At 43.9% G+C, this 8,593-nt stretch overlaps 1 protein-coding gene across 1 annotated transcript in view; it reads right to left on the bottom strand.

The window, feature by feature from the left end:
- LOC106820854 overlaps window positions 1–1,807 on the bottom strand; it is a 3,177-nt gene extending 1,370 nt beyond the window's left edge. Inside the window, exons 1-3 of the mRNA XM_014825447.1 lie at window positions 1,752–1,807; window positions 1,116–1,274; window positions 565–710 (exon numbers count right to left, since the gene is read on the bottom strand). Coding sequence (XP_014680933.1) covers window positions 565–710; window positions 1,116–1,274; window positions 1,752–1,807 — 361 coding nt within the window. The remainder of the gene's footprint in view (window positions 1–564; window positions 711–1,115; window positions 1,275–1,751) is intronic.
- Between the last annotated feature and the right edge of the window lie 6,786 nt (window positions 1,808–8,593).

Below are 8,593 nucleotides of genomic sequence, written 5' to 3'. Positions count from 1 at the left end.
CTCTATCTCTATGCTATCTATCTAATTATCTATCTTATCTATCTAGTCTATCTAGTCTATACTATGCTATCTACTATCTATTCTATCTATCTATCTATCTATCCTATCTATCTATCTATCTATCTACTCTATCTATCTATCATCTATGTATCTATTATCTATCTATCTATCTACTATCTATCTATCTATCTATCTATCTTATCTATCGTATCTATCTATCTATGCTATCTATCTATCATCTAATCTATTAACTATCTATCTATCTATGCTATCTTATTTATCTATCTATGCCTTATCATCTATTCTATCCTATCTATATATGTATAATATTCAAGATTATAGACAGATAGATAGTAATATTATAGTAAGCATCTATTATAATACATCACAGCACAAATGTATATTATATATATTACGGTATATATGAGATACCAGACGAATATATATATATATATATATTATTATATATATACACAACCGATCCTTATCCACCACCTCCACCATCCACAAACACAGCACCACCCCCCAACCAACAACAACAACAACAAAACAACAACAGACAACGAACAACAGACTCCAGCATCTGTACTAACCTGATGTAGAAGTCAATGATGACGTCATTCAGGAACTCTCCCGTATCCAGACAGCACAGGTCCTCAGTCGTGATGAGAATGCCGCCCTTAGCCGGCGGCCGCGGATACGTGAGCAGCCTGAAACAATAGAACGTTCGTCGTGACGTCCCGCCGAAGAAAGAGGAGACGCGCGTTCTCGAAAGCATGAAATACAAAAAAAAGGACAGATTCTATTTTTGTATAGTATTATATATATATATATATTTTTTAATCTAGCTACTTTATATTCTCTCTATGCTATCTATAGATAGATATATATATTTTCTATAGATAGATAGATATATATATATATATACATAATCCCTAAGCATAACGTGATATATTATGCAAACATGTATTACAAAATTATACAAATATACAATACAAAATTACAAGATGCGTACAATACATACAATAATAGAATATATTATGCGTACAATACATACAATAATATAATACAATATGCGTACAATACACGCAATAAATATAATACAATGCATATACTTGATTGGATTGCCGTTGACCCGTACGACCTTGACCTGCGACGATTCACCGGTTTCGTCTGCCCCCGCTGCCGTTGCCGTGTAACGGGGCCCCGGTATGAAGCTGCGCGCGCTCCAATCGCCTTCCTCACCGGATCTCCCAGCTTCACGGCTGCGGCATCTGTAACCATGGAAACGACTATGAAGACGCGTGCATCGATTACCGTGTGGTATGTTCTCTTTCACTCTATCTGTCTGTCGCTTTCGCTGCTGCTACTGCTGCGCTGCTGCTGCTGCTGCTGCTGCTGCTGCTGCTGCTGCGTGCTGCTGCTGCTCTGCTGCTTGGCTTGCTGCTGCCTGCCTGCTGCGCTGCTTGGCTGCTGCTTAGCTGCTGTGCTGCTGCCTGCTGCTGCTGCTGCTGTCTCGCTGCTGCTGCTGCTGCTGTGCTGCTGCTGTTCTGCTTTGCTTTTTTGTCTGCTGCTGCTGCTGCTGCTGCTGCTGCTGCTGCTGCTGCTGGCTGCTTACTAACTAAACTACTACTACTTACTCTGCTGTGTGTGTGTGTGTGCGTGCGTGTGTGTGTGTGCGTGTGTGTGCGTGTGTGTGCGCGCGCGTGCGTGTGGTGTTGATGTTCCTGCTGCTGCTACTGCTGATACACCTGTTGGATGTATGAGAGCCCTTGTACGTAAACTCGTGCCAAATTACGTCGCTCATCGTGCCAAATCGATCGTTTTCTTCACCTGCGGGTAGCGCTCAATGCGACCAGCTGTTGTTACACTACGGCAATAGAAAACTCAAATAATACAGTATCGTTAATAAATATCTGACATTGATTACGGTAAAGTCATGGAACCATGCAGTTCTCGTCTAGCTAAGCTAAGACTTATTCTTTATTTCTATAATGGCTGAACGATGTAACATAATGTAGGTGTTTTTCTATCAGAGTGAAAAACAATAATTTTTTTAAAGCGTCTCTACAATACAGCTAGCATAATTAAAATTTCATTTACACTCATATTTGATTTTATCTTTGGAGCGTGTGAATCCAATTTAAACCGTACAGAATCTGGTGATAACATTTTATGTTGTTATTAGGTTTATTATATTATATTTCATTATTTTAATATATCAAGGCACCTTTTCAATAATATGCAACTTCTTTTTAATTAACCATGTTAACCATGTTATGTTTTATTCTATTCTATAATTGGGAACTTTATGAAACGGGATTAGTTTTCATATCATCATGTCGGGGGGAGGGACTCAAATATTCAAAATTCACTTACTATAAATATTGTTCAAAAACATCAAAATATTGTTTTTATTCTCAATGTTATCCTAACGTGATAACGACTGTTATCATAACCTCATGAATCATATCCTCATAGTATCTCGTACTGGGTCCTTGTATCATAGTTGCTTGTTGACATTAGTGGTTTTACGTTGAACCAGCGGTTTAATTCCAACTTTTTGATCGGATTTTTAACAACGTCTTTTTTTCGAGTGACTTGGCAAGTATAACAGGAGTTAGACAAGAGTCAGGCAAGTGAATGCCAAATCTCTGGAAAAGGTGAGCTACGCACTATACATACAACCAACTAAAATCTCTTACAACTCACATGACGACGTGCATAAATCGTCTCGTGAGCATATGAGCAAATCACCGAACCGATTTACGTATATTGTTATATTCCGTCGGAAAGTAAATGTACCATGGTACGAGCACACGCTTTCAACGACACGCCGTGGTTTGCGCGCGCGCGTGTGTATGTGTCTGTGTGTGCGTGTGTGCGTGTGTGCGTGTGTGCGTCCGTCCGTCTGTGCATTCATGTGTGTACGTGCGTGTGTGCGTGCGTGCGTGCGTGTGCACGTACGTACGTACATACGTGCGTCTGCCCTCGCGTGCATGCGTGTGTACGTACGTACATACGTGCGCCCGCCCGTGCGTGCATGCGTGCGTGCGTGCGTGCGTGCGTACGTGCGTGCCTACATACGTGCGTGCGTGCGTGCGTACGTACGTGCGTACGTACGTACATACGTGCGTCCGCCCTCGCGTGCATGCGTGTGTACGTACGTACATTTGAAACCCTACCACGCGTGAAACCCTACCACGCGTGAAACCATACCACGTGTGAAACCCTACCACGCGTGAAACCCTACCACGCGTGAAACCATACCACGTGTGAAACCCTACAACGCGTGAAACCACGCTACATCTTGCGAAACACCGTGAAAGTATAGTATTGAAATCGTGAGACGAACAAGTAAATAATCATGCAGTGAGGAGCTTTAGATTTTGCTCTGAATAGCTCAGCATTGCGATGAAACCCAGCTAGAGCTTCCTTTCCCCCTCTCCCTTTCCCCTCCCCTCCCCCTCTCCCTCCCCCTCTCCCCTTCCTTCCGCACCATCATTAACCACATCATGGTGTTCCCGCTGCCGCGGGGAGAAAAAACCTGTCGCGCTGTATATATATGTACATAATATACTGTTGCGATAGCTATAGGCTCGTTTAACATTAATAACCGCCGCTCTAGCGTTCGCTGTGATCAGCATAAATAGACGCGTTATCGCTGTGTAGTAAGCGGAAACGTGCGGGGACACATGCGCGGACGCGTGCATGCGACACGCGGGCGTGTATGTGCGGCCACGGGTCTGTGTGTGCGTGCGTGCCCGCGTGTCTGTGTGTGTATGTATGTGCGCCTGCCTATCTGCGTGCGTGCACGTATGTTCATGTGGGTACGCGTGTTTAGCGTTGGTGTGTGGCTACGTTGGGTGTGTATACACGTGTGTGCCTGTGTGGCGTACAAGCGCGCGTGTTTGTTTGCGTGCACGTGTGTGCGTGCGTGCATGCGTGCGTGCGTGTGTGCGTGCGTGCATGCGTGCGCGTATCATCGTCTCTTGCTCTCTGTTGTGTGTGTGTGTGTGTGTGTGTGTGTGTGTGTGTGTGAGCGTGCGTGTGTGTGCGCCTGCGTACGTGCACGCGTGCGTGTGCGCGTGCATGCGGGCGGACAGGTGTGTGTGTGTGTGTGTGTGTGTGTGTGTGTGTGTGTGCGTGAGCGTGCGTGCGTGTGCGCGCGTGTGTGTGATCTCTGCTTTTACTGGGCTATTACTAGGCTCCGGTTGACGTCCTTTCTGTAGTAAATATACAAAACTGACAATCATGTGCACTGCCGTACCGAGGCCGCGAAATTTCGAATGCTACCATTTTCCCTTGGTAGCTAGCTACAGTTACACTGTTGAATCTATAGTCCCTATAGCGAATATATAGTCCGTCTAACCCATAGAACCAACTAGTCGCAGTAGAAGCTATGAATAGCTTATCATTTCTCCCCATGACGGCTATAGTGACAGTCGAACCAACTGCTTCGGTCCTCTCGCCATGTGAGAAGTACGAGAGATTGTATATCTGGCACTCTCAGAGAAACGTGAATCGATAACGGTAAAACGGGGCAAGTCCTGTCGTTATCATTGCAATGTGGACTTACTGCAGGCTTAGAGTATGCCTAACGTATAACCTATCCAATCTAGGTTGGACAACGCAATACAGTAAGAGAATCTCCCAGCAAAATCTGCTGGTTAGAATCTATAAAGGAAAATCTGTGGGCACATCATCGGTTGTATTAAAATAGATTTAAACGGAATGTGCAGCTCTAGCGAGAAATATCGCGTAAGCGAATTGGCGAGGAGTGGCAAAGAGAATAGAATGAAGAAAGAGAAATAGAGATCGAAATAGAGGTATATATATATATAGCGACAGAGAGAGCGAGATAGCGGTAAAGAGAGAGAGAGAGAGAGAGAGAGAGAGAGAGAGAGAGAGAGAGAGAGAGAGAGAGAGAGAGAGAGAGTATCACATAATTAACCGACTTCAACATGAATAGACTGGTACTCGCTCCCCTCTCGGCTTAGTTACGCGATGGGAATCGAGTAATCGAGGTGGGAGCGAGTACCAGTCTAAAACAAATTACACTGTATTCAATATGGCGGACCAATACGCCAAAAATATCTGCAAGTTCGGTACATGAAAAGGAATTAATTTGTAACTATAATGACTGTAAAGTAAGTACAGCAAATCTTAGATAACTTAAATTTCCTTGGGAAAAAATTGAAGTAAAATTTCCAATTGTAAAATCTGCAGCGTACTTAATATACTAGTACTATCTACTTCTAAATTCGAGTACTAGCAACTAATTATGATTAGTGGATTTAATCATGCTCCTGAGTAGAATTAAATATTGTGCTTAACTTAATCATGATTAAAGTTAATTACGCTTCGTGAAACAGTCACTTCAATTTAAGTACGAAAAGTTAATCATGATTAGTGATTTAATCACAATTCAATACTTAAGTACGCTTCGTGAAACCGACCCCGGTATTTAGCGTTCACACGAGGAAATGCGCGGTCCAAGAAATCCGGTATTTAGCGTTCACACGAGGAAATGCGCGGTCCAAGAAATCCGGTATTTCTCAAGCACGGCAAATTATTCGGGGTCTGGGAAGCCTCGTATTTACATGAAATACCGGATCTGTTTAGATACCGTATTTCTTGGGCCTCGTATTTTGCCTCGTGTAATCGCTAAATACCGGATTTCTTGCTACATGTGAACGCGGCTATAGAACAAACGTGCAGACTCGCCTGTACGAATTTCCGGAGTTCTCTTCCGTATAAATGCTACTCTAATTATTATTTGGCATTTCGTCGGGCGAACGGCCGGATATCGGGAAAGCTTTAAACATTTCTACAGTTACGTTATTGAGTTTTTAACACGCTGTGAATTTTGTTTTTGTTAAATATACCGGATATCTCGTCAGTGAGTAGCAAAGTTCGTTGTCATTAAATGTGACTCGAGTCACATTTCTCAACCAGGCGTCGAAGTTTGCATTTGCAACGAACCACGGACCTCCGTGGCACGGGACGCGGGAAAACACGTGCAAAATAAACTTGCTTGATAACAATCAATTGCAGATATACTGTGTGTGTGTGTGTGTGTGTGTGTGTGTGTGTGTGTGTGTGTGTGTGTGTGTGTGTCGTGTCGTGTGTGTGTGCTCCGCAATACCCGTATTTCTGGCAGCCGCCGAATAGACGTGTGACGCCGCCCGTATTGTCTGCAGATTCGGTATTTCGCAAATACTGTACGTCATAATACGATCTCGTGAACGAGCTAAAATGTGAATAACGTGAATATAACCTCGTCACACGAAACTCTATTTATGAAAATACGGATTGCGAAATACCGAATCTGAGACAAATACGCGGCCGAACGTTCACACCGATCGCGCCAGAAATACGGTATACGACTGCGAGCTGCTTAAAACAATCAATCGAACAATGCGAAATAAACAATGCATGCCACCAACGTCGATAAAATACAGACGTCGCGCTCGACAGTTCCACTGCGTTACACTGAACTGTCGAGCGCGACGTCAGTCTATAAAATACGCGGCTTCCGAAACCGGGCCGGTTCAAACGAAGCGTTACTTAACTTAAGTAGATTAAATCACTAATCATACTAACTTCCCGTAAATGATAGTGGGTAATCAATACTAAAATTCTTAAAATCTTTCACGAAGCGATTTAAGTACATATTAACTAACACATAATTAACCGACTCAACCATGAATAGACTCGGTACTGCGCTCTCCCCTCTCGGCTAGTTACCGCGAATGGAATCCGAGTAAATCGGGTAGCGAGTACATCAAAAACAATTACAACTGTATCAATATGGCGACCAAACGCCAAAAATACTGCAAGTTCGTACGAAAGAAATTAATTTTAACTATAATGAACTGTAAGTAAGTACAGCGGCCATCCCTGATTGTCACAATAAGCTAGATGTAATACAAACACGCTGTTTGCGAGGTGGCGTGCCTCGATACCATTTTGAGGCCCGCTACCCAAGCATAAGCGCGCGGGCAAGACGTCACAACACGGTATGATCATGGGTCAGCTTCGAATCTGCAGGTGCGCTACGTTCATTGGCTAACAACAACGAGTAGCGCGGTTAGGATTTTCGGAATTATTAATTTAAGAAAAACTTCAACTGTTCATGATGACGCACTCGTTCATTGCGAAAGCAGGTAAACGATGCCTAATTTTGTTCCCCACTTCGTGCGAAATCACGCCCGGGCCTTTTTCAATTATTACGAAAAGAAACAGTCTCGCCAAACACCTACACGCAGTAACGGTTCACGAGTCGTTGACCGCATTCATGCCATTCAATGCCCATTGTCAACGAGAAACGACGGCTTTATTCTGATTCCGGAAATGCGGAAAATCAACCGAAGTGACGTAGCGCAGTGCCTAAACAGCGTGTTATTTTCGTATTTTGTCGGCCAAAACTCTTCTATCGAGGAAACCGTTCTATGCCCTACAAGAATGCCGCTAGTTCCTGAGATCGGCGCGATTTGGTTCCACTGGGTCCCCCATCATTAAAAATAACAACTCTGGTGCTGCGTAGGATTTGATTGGACAGACACAACGTCAATCCTTCGCGCGCCTCGCATATTGCCGCAGCTATTCACGTGCAAGGGTCAGTCACATACCCCCGTGACGCCCATGTGCCGTAAACACATCGCATCCGGCAAACGCGCAGGCTCGCCGCATTAAGATTACTTTACTCTGGCAAAGCTTACATCACGCTTACCGGAGCAAAAGAATTACGCGACAACAACGACGACCGACGACGAAGAAGAAACCTGCAAGCCATAACGTGCAGCGAGATTACTTCACGTTCAATAGTTTGAGGCAAACAGTCTGTGCTATTCAAGAATTTAACGTATGAGCCCCTAATAACTGAAAGAGGTATAAGAAGTAGCTAGGATAACTTTGCAAATTTCCAGTTGGGTAAAAAATTGGACACTAAAATTGAGACGCACAGAAATTTAAAAGAAAATCCTGCAGGCGTAACCTGAAGAGAAATCTGAGTACGGGAAAGTCAGATGAAACGTATCCTAAAAATTCGGAGGCGTACGCAGCAAACTAAATTAGAGCATTAGTGCATATTGAAAGATGCAACTGAGAGACCCTCAGATATAATGTAAAATATTGTGGCTTAACTGAACATGATTAAAGTTACATTAACGGGACACAGTATCGCAGAGGAAAACGAAGGAAGAGAGACGAGAGAGAGAGAGAGAAAGAGAGAGAGAGAGAAAGAGAGAGAGAGGGGAGAAGAGAATAAGAGAGAAGAGAACGAGAGAGAGAGAGAGGAGAGAGAGAAGAGAAGAGAGAGAGAGTACCACAACCGAGCGAGTGGGAGAGAGAGCGGCGAGCAGATGATCAAATATTGAGAACAAACAGTCACGGAACATAGTTAATGCATGATAAGTGATTTCAGTCACAATCACATAACTAGGTACGCTTCGTGAAACCGGGCCCCGGTTCGCAAACGAGGCTCTTCACACAGCCGAGAAGAATGGGCGCTCGTAGCTGCTCTTTTACCTCCGCCAAGAGGTTGGCGTGATGATAGTCCAGAAAGTGGGGGACTATAAGTTAGAATTGA

Source organism: Priapulus caudatus, unplaced genomic scaffold (genome assembly GCF_000485595.1).
Source record: "Priapulus caudatus unplaced genomic scaffold, Priapulus_caudatus-5.0.1 Scaffold50, whole genome shotgun sequence".
Classification (NCBI taxonomy): domain Eukaryota; kingdom Metazoa; phylum Priapulida; class Priapulimorpha; order Priapulimorphida; family Priapulidae; genus Priapulus; species Priapulus caudatus.
Note: the sequence above shows the minus strand (reverse complement) of the source record. Positions and strands in the feature narration are given on the sequence as shown.